The sequence below is a fragment of the Callithrix jacchus genome, chromosome 9 (assembly GCF_049354715.1).
Source record: "Callithrix jacchus isolate 240 chromosome 9, calJac240_pri, whole genome shotgun sequence".
Taxonomy (NCBI): domain Eukaryota; kingdom Metazoa; phylum Chordata; class Mammalia; order Primates; family Cebidae; genus Callithrix; species Callithrix jacchus.
Window position 1 is genome coordinate 37004362 of NC_133510.1, and position 19800 is coordinate 37024161.

The 19800-nt window shown below is 33.2% G+C and overlaps 1 protein-coding gene across 3 annotated transcripts in view; it reads left to right on the forward strand.

The window, feature by feature from the left end:
• Positions 1–19800, forward strand: part of CPNE8 (copine 8) — a 261517-nt gene that overhangs the window by 115449 nt on the left and 126268 nt on the right. For all 3 annotated transcript variants that reach the window (XM_002752370.6, XM_054238177.2, XM_035255835.3), the window contains exon 7: positions 16146–16209. In XM_002752370.6, the coding sequence (XP_002752416.1) occupies positions 16146–16209 (64 nt within the window). The remainder of the gene's footprint in view (positions 1–16145; positions 16210–19800) is intronic.

A 19800-nucleotide genomic window follows, 5' to 3' on the forward strand; every position in this document is an offset into this window, starting at 1 on the left:
ATTTTTGATATTTTTGGCAGAGGTGGGGTTTCACCCTGCTGGCTAGGCTGGCCTTGAACTTCTGATCTCAAGTGGTCTTACAGGTGTGAGCCACTGTGCCTGGCCTAAGTTCACGATTTTAAAGTGTTACGTAGTCTTGTATTCTCAGAATAACCTTAACTGGTGATGTTGTATTACCTATCTTTTATCTATCTGTCTACTATATATTTACCATTTTAAATGTACAGTTTAGTAGTGTTAAATATATTCACATTGCCATGAGACAAATCTCTAGAACTTTTTCATCTTACAAAACTGAAACTCTATATCCATTAACAACACCCCTCTTCCTCTTCCCCCTAGTGCTGGTGATTACCATTCTACTCTCTCTTTCTATAAATTTGATTACTTTAGATGTCTCATATATGTGGCATTATACAATATTTTTTGTGACTGGCTTATTTCACTTAGCATAATGTCTTCAAGATTCATTCTTGTAGTATGTTATAGGATTTCTGCCATTTTAAAGACATTCTGTCCTATGCATATACCACATTTTGCTTATTCATTCATCTGTTGATAGATTTTTGGGTTGTTTCCACTTCTTAGATATCTCAAATAGTAGTGCTATTAACATAGGTGTACAAATATCTCTTCAAGACCCTGTTTTCAATTATTTTGAATACACACATGGGAAAGAGATTGCTGGATCACATGGTAGATCTACCTTTAATTTTTTAAGGGAAGTCCATTGTATTAATCAGTGTTCTCTAGAGGGACAGAACTAATAGGATGTATATGTATATATAAAAGGAAGTTTACTAAGGAGAATCGATTCACCCAATCACAAGATGAAGTTGCATGATAGACGCTCTGAAGGTTGAGGAGCAAAAAAGCTAGTAGTGGCTCAGTCTGAATCCTGAAACCTCAAAAGTAGGGAAGCCAACAATACAGCCTTCAGTTTGTGGCAGAAGGCCCAAGAGCAACTGGTATAAGTCTAAGAGTCCAAAAGCTGAAAAACTTGTAGTCTGATGTTTGAGGACAGGAAGCACTCAGTATGGGAGGCAGATGAAACCCAGAAGACTCAGCAAGTAAGCTTCTCCCACTTTCTCCTGCCTGCTTTATTCTAGCCCTACTGGCAGTTGATTGGATTCTGCTCACCCACATTAAGCGTGGGTCTGCCTCTCCTAGTACACGGACTCAAGTGTTAATCTCCTTTGGCAGCACCCTCACAGACACTCCCAGGAACAATACTTTGTATTCTTCAATCCAATCAAGTTGACGGTATTAACCATTACATCAATACTGTTTTCTGTAGCAGTTGCACTTTTATAATCCCACCAATAGTGCACAAGAGTTTCAGTTTTTCCGTATCATCACCAACACTTGTGTTCTGTTGTGTGTTTTTTTTAAATAGTTATCCTAATGGCTATGAGGTGATATTTAATTGTGATTCTGATTTCCATTTCTCTAGTGATTAGTCATGTTGAACATCTTTTTATATATTTGGCCATTTGTATATCAGCTTTGGAAAAATGCTTACTCAAGTCCTATGCTCATTTTTAAATCAGGTTATTGGGAGGAGTCCTTTATGCAGTTCTTATATATTATTAACTCTCTATTAGATATATACTTATTAGGCAATTTGTATGTAATTTTTGGAAAAGGTCTACTCAAGACCTATGCTCACTTTTCAATCTGAATATTTAAAGGAATTCTGTATATATTTTGGATATTAACTATCAGATTTATAATTTACAAATATATTCTCCCATTCCATAAATTGCTTTTTCATTCTATTGTGTCCTTTGATACACTAAAGTTCTTAAATTTAATGCAGCCCCATTTGTCTATTTTTGCTTTTTGCTGTCTATACTTTTAGTGTCCTATCCAAGAAATCATTGGCAAGACTTAATTTCAGGAAGCTTTCCTCCTGTATTTTCTTTTGGGAAATTATATTTAAGTCTTTAATTCATTTGAGTTTATTTTTGTGTATAGTGTAAGATAAGCATCCAGAACATCATTCTGCATGTAGATATCTACTTTTCCCACCACCATTTGTTGAAGAAACTATTCTTTCCTTATTAAAAAGTCTTGGAATTCTCATTAAAGACCTTCTGATCATGTACATTGGGGTGTATTTCTGAGCTCTCTCTTACATGTCATTGGTCTATTTGTCTGTCTTTATGCTAGTAACATACTATGTTGATTAGCTTGTAATATGCTTTGAAATCTTTAAGTGTGAGTTTTCTAATTCATAATATTATTTCAAAATTGCTTTGACAATTTGGAGTCTCTTGAGGTTCTATGTGAATTATAAAATGATTTTTTTCTATTTATTTCTGCAAAAAAATGCCATTGGCATTTTAGTAGAAATTATATTAAATCTGTACCCACTTTGGGTAATATGGACATCTTAACAACATTAAGGCTTCCAATCCATGAACATGGGCTGTCTTAACATTTATTTGTTAATTTCTTTCAGCAGTGTTTTTGGTTTTAATTGTAAATGTTTTTTAGTGCTTGGTTAGGTTTATTTCTAAGGATTTTGTTCATTTTAATGCTATGGTAAATGAAATTGTCTTAGTTTCCTTTTTATTATTGTTAGCATATAAAAACACAACTGATTTTTAATACTGATTTTGTATCCTGAAAATTTGAATTTGTTTATTCTGTGTGTGTGTGTGCGTGTGTGTGATTTTTTTAGGGTTTTCTACATTTTGTGTGTGTGTGTGATTATGGGGGTTTTCTACATATTGGATGAGCTCTTCTGTAAACATGGATCATTTTATTTCTTCATTTTCCATTTTGATGACTTTTTATTATTCTTGCCTAATTGCACTGGTTAGTACATCCAATATTATGTTGAATGTAATATTGGGAGAGTGGGTATACTTGCCTTCCTCTTGACTTTTGAGGAAAGTCTTTCAATCTTTCACCATTGACTATAATGTTTGCTGTGGACTTTTTATATATTACCTTATTTATGTTGAAATAATTTTCTTTTGTTTCTAGTTTTTGTCATAAAAGGCTGTTGAAATTTTGTCAAATGCTTTTTCTAAATCAGCTAGGATGATCATGTGGGGCTTTTCTGTTCCTTATTCTGTTACTGTGGTACAATACATTGATTGCTTTTCATATGTTGAATTATCCTTATACCCCTAACATAAATACCAGTTGGTTATGAAGTATAATTCTTTTAATGTGCCATTGATTTTAGTTTGAAAGTATTTTGTTGAGGATTTTTACATCAATATTCATCAAGGCTATTGATCCATAACTTTCTCTTTCTTTGTGTGGTGTTTTTCATGGTTTTGGTGTTAGGGTAATTCTGGTCTCACAGAATGAATGTGGAAGTATTCTTTCCTCTTTAATTTTTCTCAAGCATTTCAGGAAGACTGGTGCTTATTCTTCTTTAAATATTTGATCAGATTCTCTAGTTGAACCATTGGGACTTATGCTTTAATCTTGTTGTATGGTTTTTTGATTCTTATTTATTATTTTTGAGATGGAGTCTCGTTCTGTAGCACCAGCTGGAGTGCAGTGGTGCAGTCTTGGCTCATTGCATCCTCTGCCTCCAGGGTCCTGGCTCAAGCAATTCTCCTATATCAGCCTCCCAAGTAACTGGGATTACAGGCATGAGCTACCATGCCCAGCTAATTTTTGTACTTTTTAGTAGAGACAGGGTTTCACCATGTTGGCCAGTCTGGTCTTGAACTCCTGACCTCATTATCTGCCTGCCTCAGCCTCTCAAAATGCTGGGATTACAGGCATGAGCCACCACACCCGGCGGTTTTTGATTCTTGATTAAACTTGTTTTCTAGTTATTAGTCTGTTGAGATTTTTTATTTTTTTATGATCTAGTCTTGATAGATTGTATATTTCCAAGAATGTGTCATTTACTTCTAAATTATTCAATTTTTGGCCTACAGTTGTTTATAGTATTCTCTTATACTTTTTAAAATCATACTTTTTGACATCGGTTGTATTGTCTCCTCTTTCATCTGACTTAGTTATTTTGAGTCTTCTTTCTCTTTTTCATAGTCAATCTTGCTAAGAGATTTTTAGTCTTGTCAATCTTTTCAAAAAAATCAACTCTTAGTTTTATTGATATTTTTCTATTGTTTTTATTTTATCTGTTTTATTTTTGTGTGCTCTAAATTTTATTACTCCTACCTTTTCCTGGCCTTGGGTTTAGTTTGTTCTTGTTTTTATTAGTTCTTTGAAGTATAAAGTTAGGTTGTTGACTTGAGGTTTTTTTGTATTTGTTTTTTGTAAATTTATATGTTTACAGCTATAAATTTTGTTGTTAGTACTACTTTAACTATATCATAAATTTTGGGATGTTCTATTTTTATTTCTAATTGTCTCAAAGTTTGTTAAAAAAATTTTCCTTAAAATCTCTTTGACCCATTGGTAGGTGAAGAATGTGTTAATTTCTACTTATTTCTGAATTTTCAGTTTTCCTCTGCTGTTGATTTTAAATTTCATTCCATTGTAATTGGAAAAAATGCTTTGCCTAATTTCAAGCCTTGTGAATTTGAAAGACTTGTTTTGTAACCAAAAGTGTGGTCTATCCTGGAGATAGTTTTATGTTCACTTGAAAAAAATGTATATTTATTGTTACTGAGTGACATGTTCTGTATATGTCCTTTAAGTCGATTTGGTTTATAGTGTTGTTCAGATATTCTATTTCCTTGTTGATCTTTTGTCTGGTTGTTCTATACATTATTAAAGACGTGGTATTGAAGTCTCATATTATTTTGTTTCTGCTCTATATCTTTTGTTAGCACATTTCAGGATTTTTCTTTAATGATTTTTTTTAGATTTTTTACACACTTAACAAAGTAGTAGAATGTTAGAAGTATTATTTTTATTATCGTGCAATTCTAAATAGTTTTCCATATTTTTATTCCTTTTCTTTAACAAATAAGTTTTTCAGAAATGTTTTAATAATTACCTTAGCCATAAATGTCTAACTCAAGTTTTTGGTTAGTAAGTATGGTATATTTTAATAACGAACTATTCTATGACATGTCAATTTTCATCTGTGTTTCCTAAGTTGAAGCTAAATTTGAAGAAGAAGAAGAAGAAGAAATAACTGAGATGAGAAAAGGTCACTGAGTAGTTAGTAGGGTCAATATTTTAGGTAACGTTTGGGAGAAATGAAACATTGTTCTGAATTCAGGTGACTCTTTAGTAAGGTGGTGGGAAAGATGAAACTAGACATTTAGCAATGGCTGTATTTTATGAAGGATGTTACATCTTAGTAAGTTTAAAATTATTGTGTGATCTATATAGAGACACTGGAAGATGGAAGTGTACATAGTTAAAATTTATTGCCAGATCAATTTGGCCTTTAATGGAGAGTATAAATTAAATGAGACCACTGTGGAAGAAGAAAACTTCAGGAATTGAAGCAAAATATAAAGGTATTAGCTAAAGCAGTGGCAGATATAATGGAGAAATAGTAAGAGATAGGGAGAATGTTACAAAAAACAAACTGCAACAATCAGTACAGGGCAACACAAACTGACTCACAAATAAACAAATGACCCAGTCTCTTAAAGTTCATTTATTCTTCATTTACTCCATTTTGTTTGTTTGTTATTGTTTTTAAATTTTTTTATTTTTTATTTTTGTGGATATATAGTAGTGTATTTATTTAAGGTGTATGTGAGATGATTCAATACAGGCATGTAATGTATAATAATCACATCATGGAAAATATGGTGTCCATCTCCTCCAGCATTTATTCTTTATGTTAGAAACAATCCAGTTATACTATTTTAGTTATTTTGAAATATACAATTAAATTTTTATTGACTAGAGTCATCCTGCTCTGCTATCAAATACTAGATCTCATTTCATTATTTCGACCTATTGTTTTTCTATTCCCATTAAATATCTCTGTATTACCCCAAGCACCCAGTACCCTTCTCAGCTTCTAGTAACCATCTTTCTACTCTCTGTTTTATGAGTTCAATTGTTTTGATTTTTAGATCCCACAAATAAGTGAGACCATGCAATGTTTGCCTTTCTGTGCCTGGCTTACTTTACTTAACATAATGACCTTCAGTTCCATCCATATTGTAAATGACAGGATCTCATTCTCTTTTATGGCTGAGTAATACTCCCTTATGATAAGTACCACATTTTCTGGATGTATTCATCTGTTAATGGAAAGGTAGGTTTCTTTCAAATCTTGGCTTTGTGAACAGTCCTGTAACAAACATGGGGTACAGATATCTCTTTGATATACTGATTTTATTTCTTTTGTGTGTATACCTAGCAGTGGAATTGCTGGATTTTACAATAGCTCTATCTTTAGTTTTTTGAGTGTTCTCCATAATGGTGGTACTAATTTACATTTCCACTAAGAGAGTCCAAGAGTTTCTTTTTCTTCACATTCTCGCTAGCATTTGTATTGCCTGCCATTCAAATACAAGCCATTTGAACTGGGTGATGTGATATCTCATTGCAGTTTTGACTTGCATTTCTCTGATCAGTGATGTTGAACACCCATATGTCTGTTTCCTATTTGTATGTCTTTTGAGAAATGTTTATTCAGATTTTTTGACCATTTTTCAATCAGACTATTTTTTTTTTCTATAGAGTTGGTTGAGCTACGTATGTCTTCTGGTTATTAATTCCTTGTCAGATGGGTGGTTTGCAAATATTTTCTCTTATTCTGTGGATTCTGTCTTCCCTGAGTTGACTGTTTCCTCTACTGTGTAGAAGCTTTTTAACTTGATATGATCTAATTTGTCCATTTTTGCTTTTATTGCCTGTACCTATGGGGCATTACCTAAGAAATTTTTGTTCAGACCAATGTCCTGGAGATTTTTCCAAAAGTTTTCTTTTTTTTTTTCATAATTTGAGGTATTTTGTTTAAGTATGTAATTATTCTGATTTGATTTTTGTATATAGCAAAAGATAGGGATCTAGTTTCATTCTTTTGCATATGGATATACAGTTTTCCCACTCCCATTTGTTGAACAGACTGTCTTCCTCAGTATGTGTTCTTGGCATCTCTGTTGAAAATGAGTTCACTGTAGGTGTATGGGTTTGTTTCTGGATTCTCTATTTTGTTCCATTGGGCTATGTGTCTATTTTTATGCCAGTACCATGCTATTTTGGTTACTATAGCTCTATAGCATAATTCAAAGTAAGGGAATGTAATTCCTCCAGTTCGATTCTTTTTGCTTAGGATAGCTTTTCCTATTCTGGTTCCATATACATTTTAGGAGTGTTTTTCCTATTTATGTGAGGAATACCATTGGTATTTTCTTTTTCTTTTTTTTCTTTTTTGGTGCTGTGACTCAGATGCCATTGGTATTTTCTTAGCGAGTGCACTGAAACTGTAGAATGCTAGGGTAGGATGAACATTTTAACACTGTTAATTCTTCCAATATATGAACATGGACTGTCTTCTCAGTTTTTGATGTCCTCTTTAATTTTCTTTCATCAATATTCTGTAGTTTTTGTTATAATGATCTTTTACTTCTTTGGTTAATTCCTAGGTATTTAATTTTATTTGTGGCTATTGTAAATGAGGTTACTTTTTAATTTCTTTTTCATATTATTCACTTTGGCATACATAAATTCCACTGTTTTGTTTTTGTTTTTCTTTTGAGAAGGAGTCTCACCCTTTCACCCAGGCTGGAGAATGCTGTGACATGATCTTGGCTCACTGCAACCTCTGCTTCCCAGGTTCAAACAATTCTCTTGCCTCAGCCTCCAGCGTAGCTGGGATTACAGGTGCCCACCACCACACCCAGTGAAATCCTAATGATTTTTATATTGATTTTATATCTTGTAATTTACTGAATTATCAATTTTAATAGTTTTTTTTTAGTGGCATCTTCAGGTTTTTCTAAATATAAGATCATATCATCTGCAAACAAGTATAATTTGACTTCTTTCATTTTGATTTGGATGCCTTCTGTACCTTTCTCTTGTCTGATTGCTCTAGCTAGAACTTCCACTACTGTGTGGAGTAGCAGTGATAAAAGTGGGCATTTGTACTTGTGTTCCAAATCTTAGAGGAAAGCCTTTCAGTATTTCCCCATTCAGGATGATACCAGCTGTGGGTCTATCATAAATGGTTTTTACTGTGTTGAAGTATGTTTCTTTTACACCAAATTTTTAAAGGTATTTATGATAAAGAGATGTTCTATTTTATCAGATGCTTTTTCAGCATCAATTGAAATGATATGGTTTCGTCTTTATTTCGTTGATCTGATGTATCACATTTATTGATTTGCATATGTTGAGCCATCCTTGCATTCCAAGGATAAATCTCACTTGATCATGATGAATAATCTTTTTCTGTTCTGAGCCACCTGAAGCTTGTGATGCAGTGACACAAGCCCTTCTTTGCCTGTCATCACTAGGACTGTGTGACTGTGCTAGGGCTGGTTTTAAAGCTCCCTCTGTTGGTGGGCATCAGCTGAATTTGGGCTGGTTTTTCTTTCTGCTGTAACAGGGCAGCACTGAGTTCAATGCCTAACAGTTGCTGCACTCACCTCTCCGCAGCAGACAGAAATGTTCTCAGTGCCGCAGTGTAGCTTCAGGGGTTTAGAGAGGGGTGATGTTGGTGATTCAAGACTGATTTTCCTACCTACCTCTTTAGTGCCTTTTTCAATGATATGAAGTTAAAGCTAGGTACTGTGAATGCACACATGATTTTGGTTCTTATGAAGGTGCTTTTGTGTGTATGTGTAGATAGTCATTAAAATATAGTTGTCCTTGCAGGAGGCATGATTAGTGGAGCCCTCTATTTCATCATCTTGCTCCACCTTCCACCAGTCTTACCTATGTACTAAATTTTAAGGATTACACATCTCTAATAATTCTCTTCAGATTAAGTTAAACTGTAACGTGGATGAGTTTTATTATTCTTTCTATGTCTCACAAAATGTAAGAATACACTTATGAGAAATGATCTTTAAAATAGATCTTTTTTGGTAACTTTCTCTTTTGATATAATTTTAATTGCATGTAAAAGTTGCAAGAATAGGCAAGGTGGGATTGATGCCTGCAATTCCTGCACTTTGAGAGGCCAGTTCGGGAGGACTGCTTGAGCCCAGCAATTTGAGAAGAGCCAGGGCAACATAGTGAGACCCTGTCTCTAAAAAAATGAAAAAACATTAGCTGAGCATGGTGGCACATATGTGTATTCCTAGCTACTTGGAAGGCTGAGGTTGGAAGATTGCTTAAGCCCAGGAATTTGAGGCTGAAGTGAGCTACGATCACTCCACTGTACTCCAACCTGAGTGACACGGTGAGACCCTGTCTCAAAAAAAAAAAAAAAAAAAAAAACATTGTACCTGTAGTTCAGAACCTCCTGTTTTCTTTCGTCAGGAGCTAACTTTATTCTATTCACTCTTTTACCCTCTTTCTCATTCTCTTTTTGCTTCATATTCTAGATTTTTTTTTTCCTGAGTCATTTGAGAGTAAGTTGGAGACATTGTTGGAAAAATTGTGCCTTCTATCCTCTAAATACTTGAAAGTGCATTTCTTAATAAGAATGTTTTTTTACATAACCACAATATGATGCTCAAAATCAGGAAATTTCACAATGATACAATAATATTATCTAACCTATGCATCACTCACATTTCAGCAATCGTACCAATAATGTCATTATAGGTATTTTTTTCTCTTCTGAAATTTAATTAAGAATCATAATTTTTAAAAAATCACAATTGAGATTAGTTGTTTTAATTCTAGTTTCTTTTACCCTGAAATAATTTCTTAGCCTGTCTTTGTCTTTTTATTGACTTTGCATTGTTTCAGTAAACTTTTTATTTTAGAATAGTCTTATGTTTGTAGAAGAGTTACAACAATAGTAAAGAAAGTTCCTGTATTCCTGTCACACCAGTTTTTTTTTTGACATTAACATCTTGTGTTACCATGGCATTAATACATTTGTCACAACTAGAAAGGCAACAGTGGTATATATGTGTATATTACTATTAGCTGCATTTGATATTTTACTTGAATTTTATTCATTGTTTCACTAATGTTCTTTTTATATTCCAGAATTCATTTCAGGATATAAATTTTCTTTTGATCTGATATGTGAAAATTTCTTGGTCTTCCCTTGTTTTGTATGACCTTGATAGTTTTGAGGAAGTATTAGATACTTTGTAGAATGTCTCTAAATTTGGATTTGTATGATGTTTTTCTCATGGTTAGGTTGGAGTTAAGGATTTGGGGAGAAGACCACAGGAGTGAAATTCATTTCTCCTTACATCCTATCAGAAATACATATTAATATGACTTATCAGTGGTGATATTAATCTTGATCACTTTGCCAAGGGTGTGTGCCATGAAATTGTTCAGCATACTGGTGTATGTATCTTTCTGTAGTTGTATCAATTTTACTTTATGTATTTTGGAGCTATAATAGTAGATGCATGCAGTATTGAGGTTACTATATCTTTCCAATTAATTGAATGCTTTGTCATTACACAGTAACTATTTCTTGCAACCCTTTTCAATTTAAAATCTGTATGTATGCAATTAATTTAGGTACAATGATTTTTGTTAGAATTAGTTTTTTTTTCTGAGATATCTTTCCATTCTTTTCTTTTGAATTTTCTGACTCAAATTTTGTTTTCAATTTTAAATAGTTAATGGCTGAATTTAATTTTTATAGAATTACATATAATATTTGCATTTAATCTGGAGCATTTAGTTCATTTACATTTACTTTGGTAACTATTTCTCTAGGCTTATTTCTGTCAGCAACTTTGAATTGATTGCATTTTAGAAGCATCATTTCACAATTTTGTTTTTTAACCTTAAAATTATAAAGTACTTGAATAATTGTAGTTTCCTCAAAGTTTTTACACATATTCACTCATTTTTTATGAAATTCTATTTTCTCATTGTATATAATTTCTTCCTGAACAATTAGAGATCATGAGGTTTTAACTTAAATTATCATTCTGCTGATTAATGCTATCATTATTATTTGTGTTCGTTATTTAAGTTTTTAACATTAGTGTTACTGATTTAAGATTAACACATATTTACTATTTCCTTGGCTTCTCTCATTTTTTTTTTTTCATCTTAGATCTTTCATCTGTGATCATTTACTTCAATTTGAAGTTCATTGTTTAGAAACTTCTCCAGGAAGGATCCTTGGATATACATGTATTATTTCTTAATTGTTTCAAAATATCTGTGGTTTATGCGTGTTCTTAGAATAGATCTTTACTCTTTACAGTCTTATATTTATAATTATTTTCTTTCAAACCATTGAAGATATTGCTTCAATTATCTTTCGGTTTCCAGTGTTGCTTCCACCTAGTCAGCTCTTAGTTAAATCTTTGTAGATTATATCTTTGTACATCATCTGTCTTTTCTTTCTGGTTCCTCTAGAGATATATTCTTCATCTCTCATGTTTTTCCATGCTCCTATCATGTGCCCAAGTATAAATTTATTTTTGTTTACACTGATTGGGATTCATTAAGCTTTCTGAATTTAGAAATTGAGATGTTTGACCGTTTCTAGAAGTTTCCCAGTCATTATCTCTTCAAATATTGCATCTGCTCTATTTAGTCCTTCTTCTATTAGATCTGATGAAACATATATTAGAGCTTTTGCCTTTGTACTCCATGACTCCAAACCTCTTCATAATAGTTCCCATGTCTGATTCTCCATGCTACATTATGGATAATTTATTTATATCTGTCTTTCAGTTTACTGATTCTCTCTTCTCCTCTGTCTAATCCAAACATATATCGTCAACTAATTTTTTGCAAGAGCACCAGGAGGACAGTATGGGGAGCAGATAGTCTCTTTAATAAACAGTGCTGAGAAAACTGGATTTCCACATGCAAAATATTTCAATTGGACCCTTAATTTACACCGTACACAGAAATTGACTCAAAATGAGTAAAAGACATAAACATAAGATGAGAAACAATAAAGCTCCTAGAAGAGAACATAGGGGAAAAGTGCCTGGACATAAGCACTGGCAGTGACTGCTTGGATTTACTTCTGGGCTCTTTATTCTGTTGCAAATATTCTGGTTTGCTATTTATAATCCTTTGCCAGTTTTTCTTATTTCCATTTCCTCTTTACATTTTAAATATATTATAAATACTTATATTTTGTATACTATTCATAATATTTACGACATTCTAAATCTGTGTTTGATTCTGCAACCTGTTTTGGAGATTCTAATTCTTGGTGGGTGCATTTTTTCTTGTGTGTTTTTTTTTTTTGATATTGTAAAATGAGCTTCATATTTACTTTTAAAACTTTAAATGTGAGATATTTTGAGATGTAATTTGAAGCCAAACTCTTCTAGAGAGGATTTGCATTTACTAGGCACCCATGGCTGCTTGAATTAAATGTAATTCTTGGTTTGAAGTTTTGGTAACTACTCAAGTGGTCAATTAAGGCAGCAAGCCTGGTTGAGCCCTAAATTATTAGGACACATTTTTTTCTCTTTCATTCATCACCACGTTTTAAGGCAGTGATGTATTTTTTAGGCCCATAAAGTGGATGTTTATATGTACGTCATGCTACAATCAGGCAATCTGGTTAATGAGATATAAGCTTTAATGCTGTGGATTGACTTTTTAATTGAATTTCCCACCTTGTGAGTCCTACCTCCTCTTGTTTTTCTAAGTTTTATGCCCTAAGCAACCATGCAAAGCAGAAGCCTAAGGTCAAATTATTCAGTGTTCAGTTCACTTTATAAAAGATAAAGTGTTCAGTTTATCTTTCCGACTTCACTTTCAGCTTCTGATTGATCTTTACTTTCTGGCCAAGTTATCCCAGCATTTATAAAGATCTTTGCATATTTGATTCAGCATTTTAAAGTGTGTTCAGGTTGATAGGATTTTTAGTTTTCCATAGTTCACAAATGGAAACTATTAAACTCAGTTCACAAATGGAAAGAAGAAGAGAAAGGTACAGCTTGACTAGAAAAAAATAACTGATTAAAGATGCTGGAAAGATGCTGAAAATGATAATGAGGTAATATAAAACAAAATGTGCAATGTTATATGAATGGAGTTTTTAGTCATAAGGACCTAGAGAAAATGGAAGATCTTGACACGTGCAATTACCCTGGTTAAGAGTAAAGATATGGTGGAAACAAGCATTAAGCAGTGATGACTGTATATTATATACTTACTTATAGACAAAACACCTGCTGTATACAGACATTTAACCTGTACTTACAAGAGGTTTATGTCATGAAAATTGCTCTTATAGTAAGCCTAATCAACTTGAGAAAAGAAAGGTTAACAATTTGTGATTTTAATAGTTAAAGAATAATTAAGTGCTTAACCTTACTGTACTGACTTTAACATCAATAGGAATACAGAAAAGGCTGGGCTTTGTGTAAGGCTGCCTAGGATAAGGTTTTCTTGAAACAAATGGAACTTCATCTGGGGATATGGAAAGTCTGAAGCAAATTGGGCACAAGTAACAAGCTATAGTATGTCAAGGCTTGGGAATGAGCACAAAGAAGAAATAAGCACAAAATGTCCCCAACTTGATGAAAGGAGAGGAAAACAGTGAACCCAAGGTTTTAGATAGGTTTTAATAACATAGTAGAAAACAGAAACCATAGGAACACTTTGTTAAATAGTCACGCACTATTTAACAACAGGGATATGTTCTGAGAAATGTTTCCTTAGGTGATTTCATTCTTGTGCAACCATCATAGAGTGCATTTACACAAACCTAGATGGTCTAACCCAGCAGTCCCCAACCTTTTCGGCACCAAGGAGCAGTTCTGTGGAAGATAATTTTCCACACACTGAGGGGTTGGGGATAGTTTTGGGAAGATTCAGGTGCATCCCGAAATTCAGCATTACATTTATGGTGCACTTTATTTCTATTATTATTATATTATAATATGCAATGAAATAATTATACAACTCACCATAATGTAAAAATCAGTGGGACCCCTGAGCTTCTGTTCCTGCAGTTAGGCGGTCCTACCTGGGGGTGATAGGAAACAGTGACAAATCATCATGCATTAGATTCTCCTAAGAAGTGTACAGCATAGATCCTTCACAGTTCACAATAGGGTTCATGCTCTTATGAGAATCTAATGCTGCTACTGACCTGACAAGAGGCAGAGCTTGGGTAGTAATGCCAGTGATGGGGAGCCACTGTAAATATAGATGAGGCTCAGCTCACCTCCTGCTGTGCAGCCCTGGGGTTGATGACCCCTGGTCTGGCTACTACATACCTAGGCTATATGGTATGTATTATCTCTTGTTCCTAGGCTACAAATATGTAAAGCATGTTACCTTCTGAATACTCTAAGCAATTGTAATATAGGTATTTGTTTATCTAAATGTAAGTAAGCATAGAAGAGACACAGTACAAAATATGATATAAAGGTTATAAAATAGTATACCTGTATAGGGTACTTACCATAAATAGAGCTTACAGTAGTGGAAATTGCTCTGGGTGATTCTGAGCAAGCAGTGAGTGGATGTGAGGAGCTAGGACCTTATATGCCTGTAGATTTTATAAACACTGTATAGTTAGGCTATACTAAATATTTTTAAAACTATTTGTCTTTCTTTGTTAATAAATTAACCTTAACTTACTATAATGTTTTTACTTTATAATATTTTAAACTTTAAAAAATGTTTTAATAATAATATCTAAAACACAAACACATTGTACAGCTGTACAAAAATGTTTTCTTTCTTTATATCCTTATTCAATCATCTTTTTTCTGTTTTTAAATTATTAATTTATTTTTACTTTTTAAACTTTTTTTGTTAAAAACTAAGACACAAACACATACCTAGGTCTACGCAGGGTCGGGACCCTCAGTATCCCTGTCTTCCACATCCACATCTTGTCCCACTGGAAGGTCTTTGGGGGCAATAACATGCTTGGAGCTGCCAACTCCTGTAATAATGGTGCCTTCTTTCTTTCTTTTTTTATTTTTGAGATGAAGTCTCGCTCTTGTTCCCCAGGCTGGAGTGCAATGGTGTGACCTCGGCTCACTGCAACCTCTGCCTCCCAGGTTCAAGTGATTCTCAGCCTCAGCTTCTTGAGTAACTGGGATTACAGATGCCTGCCACCACGCCTGACTAATTTTTGTATTTTTAATAGAGCTGGGGTTTCACCAAGTTGGCCAGGCTGGTCTTGAACTCCTGACCTCAGGTGATCTGCCCGCCTTGACCTCCCAAAATGTTGAGATTACAGGAGTAAGCCACCGTGCCTGGCCAACAGTGCCTTCTTTTGGAAGATCTTTTGCAGGACCTAACTGAGGCTATTTTTACAGTTAGATTTTTCTTTTCTTTTCTTTTTGAGTAGAAGAAATACACTTTGAAATAATGATAAAAAGTATACTATAGAAAATACATAACATAGTTGTGTTATGTAACATAGTTGATGTTTACTATATGGACCGTACATAGATACTTGGTATGACTGGTAGATTTGTTTGCACAGCATCACGCCAACACATGAACCAACACATGACCCAACACATGAGTAAGGCTCTGTGCTGATACTACATCATTAGGCAGTAGAAAGTTTTTATCTCCATTGTAATCTTATGGGGCCACCCATGTGTATGCAATCTGTCGTTTATTGAAGCATAATTAGGTGATGCATAATACATATTAGACATCATGGAGATATTGAAGACTCTTGAGGAGAGGATGGACATGTTTAAAGTTATGTTAAAATTTAGCCTCATTGGGGGCCGGGTGTGGTACCTTATGCCTGTAATCCCAGCACTTTGGGCAGCCGAAGGGAATGTATCTATGTACAGTCCATATAATAAACATCAACTATGTTACATAATACAACTATGTTATGTATTTTCTTTTTTTTGCCAATCAGTGTGAGCTTGTAAGGTTGCTCAGGTTAGCCTTGAACTCATGACCTCGCCTTTGCAAGCGCCACGACATCTGGCCGGAGACACTTTGGACCCCTGTTATGTATTTTCTATACTATACTTTTTATCACTACTAAAAAAAATACAGAATTTAGTCAGGCCTGTAATCCTACCTACTCAAAATATATTTTGTTAGGGAGGAACCCTTTTATTATTATATGCTCTTTATTAGATTAGGTAAAAATAAACATGATATATAAATTTATATAGTATTAACATAACATAATAATGTATATCAATATATTTTTGTTGTTTTAGAGGAATTCCAGGGAAGAAATGTGGTACAATCATACTTACAGCAGAAGAATTAAACTGTTGCAGGGTAAGTAAATATTTCTTTGGTTTAGAAAAATTTTCATACTTCAAATGCTATATCTAAAATTGTACTTAACTAATTAATTTTTAAGTAATTGTAGAAGTATTATACAATTTCATAATCCATAACATATCATTTTAGATACGTAGTCTTGTGACCAGAGAGAGTTTTTCATAATCTGAAAAGTATAATGAATTATTTTAATCATCTTTTTAAAAAATTAAAAGTATTAAAACCTAATATCAATACTGCTTTTTAAGCATTAGTATAAGGAATTATCAGTTATACCAACCAGTTTAATTACTGTAAAACCATTGAAGATTTGTACATAATTTTGAAGGAATATTTCTTGTCATTTGAATTTAGCCCTTTTGTATAACATATTTTCCCCAATTTTTCTGATCTAATTAATTCAGAATTCATATTGGTTCCATCTCTTGTTAGCTTGGGAAGTCCACATTTGGAGAAATGATTAGCTGCCACTCCAGCTGGCAGTATGATTGCATAGAGTGCATACTCTGTATTTTTAGAAGATTGCTACTTTTAGTTGTGATTTGCTGATGAACCCATTGACTCATGTGTAATGATTTCACTGTTGTCAAGAAATGGGGTGATAGCTGTGACACTCCACACTGAAAGTAATGGTGGCTAGCTGAATCTGAAGTCAATATCATCTGTTTAACGTGGGCCAGCAGATCTCTGGGAATTGGTATTTCCAGAGGAAAAAATTTTTCCCTAGATTATACTTCTAGTGCTGTTTATCTTTAATTACAGGAACAGAAACTCACCCCAAATACCAAAAGCTTAACATGTTGATATTGACCATAGTTTTTATATAGAGACCATAGCTTATTTTATTATCTCAAGAAGTTGCCTTTTTAACTTTTAGATAAACTCTGTGGCTTTCTTATACAAATACATTTCTGGTCAGACATGGTGGCTTATGCCTGTAATCTCAGCACTTTGGGTGGCCAAGGTGGGAGGATCCCTTGAGTTCAAGGCTACAGTGAGCTATGGTTGTGCTACTGCACTCCAGCCCGGGCAACAGAGCAAGACCCAGTCTCATTCATGTATGTATGTATGTGTGTATATATGGATGTATTCTGTATCTCTCAAATATAGATAGATGACAGATATATAGCTGAGACAGTATGCTCAGGAAATCATATGATATTACTTGTCAGGAAATGTTATAAACTGGATATTCTAATTTATTACATACCTTTGGGATTCTGGGGGTGGGAGTAGAACAGTGAGATAACAATAGGAACTGCAAACAGGTGAGTAGAAGTAATTAAACACTAATATTAAAATTTAAGTCATTATAAGTAATATGTACATTGAAACCTTCCTATTCTTCTCATTGTTCTCGTCCCCCCTGGGCATGTCACAGTCATATCAGCCTCAGTTTTCTCATCTATAAATACCCAAACATGCCCACATATAATGCTGTTAAAGACCATCAGACTCGAGTTAAGTTCTGGTTTTGCTGCTCATTTGTACTTTGTCTTATCAAGACCCTTGACTCCTCTGAGTTTTACTTTTCATATTTGAAGGGCAAAAAACAAAAAAATGTGAACTAATCACTAGACTATTTAAAAAAATCTTCCAGTCCTGGCAATCAACCACCATAACATTAAGTTTGATAATATAATATATATATAAGTAGTCTGCATAAACTATAATGCCTTAGAAAATCTAACATAACTATTTAAAGGCAGAGATATTACCTATCATCCTGGTCTTTTAGTTAAAAATGATACGATGATTTTTTTCAATTATATTAACTAATCATTGTTTATACTTCTTGTCTCAATTTGTAGATGTTTGAGATAATATATGTTTTGCATGATGAAAGAGGAAAGAAAAAGAGAAGTTCACAGTCAATAAGATACATGTTCTTTATGGTGATATTAACATGCTTTTTTGTCAAAATCTTGAATTTATTAAGCAGATTTTGTGTAAATATGCCATGAATACAATATTATCAGTTCTATTTCAAAATAGAACCAAGATACCATGCGCACAGGTTGAGTATGGACAGGTTGCATCCTAAATATCTTCTACTTTCAGAAGTATTCTGAAATACTTCAGAATAGAACATCCTAAATATCTTCTACTTTCAGAAGTAGAAGATGTTCTATTCTCTTGTTGAAAGAGCCTGGAAAATTATTTTACCAGTTCCTAGTAAGTGAAACGGAATGTGTCTTTTAGTGGTCTAGGTATTTTTATCCCTCTTTTTACTATTAATTCTATAAGAACATCTGGAATTATCTTTCAGTGAGTCGACACGTATTTTTTATAATTAGAAATTATAGATTAATATTTTATCAGTGTTGCTTAAAATCTTGGTGTCAGTTCATCTTATGTTTTCTATGTCCTGATTCTTAGCTACAGCCTTATTGAGCATCAGCATCACCATTAATAATAATAAACTTAGTATTTCATTCCTATATTAGTATAGTAGAATGCACAAGTGTATTCAAAGCAATGTTCATAGTTTCTTCAGAAGAATTGATGCTTTTTAAATTTATACTTTAGTGAACATTAAAAGTATGGGGCATTATTATTTAGAATGTTGAATGTCATGATTTTAACTCACCCACAACATCATAAAAATCTACATATTTTTTTCTTTAAAACAAGTTGTCAGTTATTAACTTGTGCAATGAACATAGGCTTTGGAGTCAAGACACCTAAATTTTAGTCTTGCCTTTTTTACTAGTCAGCTGAGTGAGGTTATATTGTTAGAGATTTAATATATGCATTGGTAAAATGACAATATGTTTTTAAAACCAGTTTATTAAGGTATAATTGGCATACAAATAGTTGCACATATTTAATGTATACAACATGGCAAGTCTGGAGATAGATATATACCTAGGAAACCATCACCCCAATCTATGTCATAAATATATTAGTCACTACCAGTGGTTCCTCCTACAATGCTTATTTATTTATTCTTAATATTTTTGTGATAATAAACAATATAAGGTTTACCCTCTATTTTTAAATATACAGTGCAGTATTGTTAACCATAAGTACTATATTGTATATAGTAGCTTTCTATGACTTATTCATCTCATATAACTGAAATTTTGTGCTATTTGATAATGCTTTCTAGTCTCTTCTTCCCCTTAATTCTTGGAAACCATCATTCTACTTCCTGCTTCTATGATTTTGATTATTTTAGAATCTTCATGTAAGTTGAAACATGCAGTATTTGTCTTTTGGTGTTTAGCTTATTTCAGTTATACAGTATCTTCTAGACTCATCTATCTTGTTGCAAATAGAAGGATATTCTTAATTTTTAAGGCTGAATAATATTCCATTGTTTTATATGTGTGTGTGTGTATAAATTATATATGTGTGTGTGTGTGTGTGTGTGTGTAACTTTTTCTGTATCCATCCATCACTTGATGGGCACTTCGTTTGCTTCAATATCTTGATTTATTTCTGAATAATGCTAGAATGAACATGGGAGTGCAGATAACTCTTCAAGATACTGATATCAGTCTCTTTCTTTGGATATATACCCAGAAGTGGGATGGCTGGATCATATGGTAGTGCTGCTTTTAATTTTTGAGGAACCTCCTA